General features: G+C 62.1%; 1 protein-coding gene across 1 annotated transcript in view; it reads right to left on the reverse strand.

The window, feature by feature from the left end:
• Positions 1 to 883, reverse strand: part of MUC2 (mucin 2, oligomeric mucus/gel-forming) — a 24,065-nt gene that overhangs the window by 9,722 nt on the left and 13,460 nt on the right. Inside the window, exon 30 of the mRNA XM_035013769.1 lies at positions 5 to 671. Coding sequence (XP_034869660.1) covers positions 5 to 671 — 667 coding nt within the window. The remainder of the gene's footprint in view (positions 1 to 4; positions 672 to 883) is intronic.

The following is an 883-nucleotide window of genomic DNA, read 5'->3' on the forward strand; positions in this document are numbered from 1 at the left end:
AAACTGTGTGGCTCTGCAGGAGATGTTGACTGCCAAGCCTCCTTTACAGACGTTCTTAATTGATTCAATGTCTCCACCCAGTTTGGTAAAGCTTGGTTTACCTGAATCCAACCAGCCCGTCCAGTTGCAGTGAGGCACACAGGGAGAGATTGTTGGCCCTGTGGTGGTTGATTCTGGGGTAGGCGTGGTGGTGGTGGTGGTCGGGGGTTCTGGAGTAGGTGTGGACGTCGAGGTGGTTGTGGTGGTCGGAGTAGGTGTTGGGGTTGGGGTCTCTGTGCCTATGGTGGTGGTGATGGTGGGAGTCGAGGTTGGTGTGCCTGTGGTGGTGGTGCTCGGTGTGGTGGTCGGTGTGGTGGTCGGTGTGGTGGTCGGAATGGTGGTGATGGTGGTGGTCGGAGTGGTGGTCAGCGTGGTGGTCGGCGTGGTGGTCGGAGTGGTGGTCAGTGTGGTGGTCGGCGTGGTGGTCGGCGTGGTGGTCAGAGTGGTGGTGATGGTGGTGATCGGAGTGGTGGTCGGCGTGGTGGTCGGCGTGGTGGTCGGCGTGGTGGTGACGGTGGTGGTCGGCGTGGTGGTCGGAGTGGTGGTCGGCGTGGTGGTCGGCGCAGTGGTCGGAGTGGTGGTCGGAGTGGTGGTGATGGTGGTGGTCGGAGTGGTGGTCGGTGTTGTGGTCGGAGTGGTGGTGATGGTGGTTGGAGTGGTGGTCGGCGTGGTGGTCGGTGTGGTGGTCAGAGTGGTGGTGATGGTTGTGGTCGGTGTGGTGGTTGGAGTGGTGGTGATGGTGGTGGTCGGAGTGGTGGTCAGCGTGGTGGTCGGCGTGGTGGTCGGAGTGGTGGTCAGCGTGGTGGTCGGCGTGGTGGTCGGTGTGGTGGTCGGAATGGTGGTC

This window comes from Mirounga leonina, unplaced genomic scaffold (assembly GCF_011800145.1).
Source record: "Mirounga leonina isolate KUSES-001 unplaced genomic scaffold, KU_Mleo_1.0 Mir_166, whole genome shotgun sequence".
NCBI lineage: Eukaryota > Metazoa > Chordata > Mammalia > Carnivora > Phocidae > Mirounga > Mirounga leonina.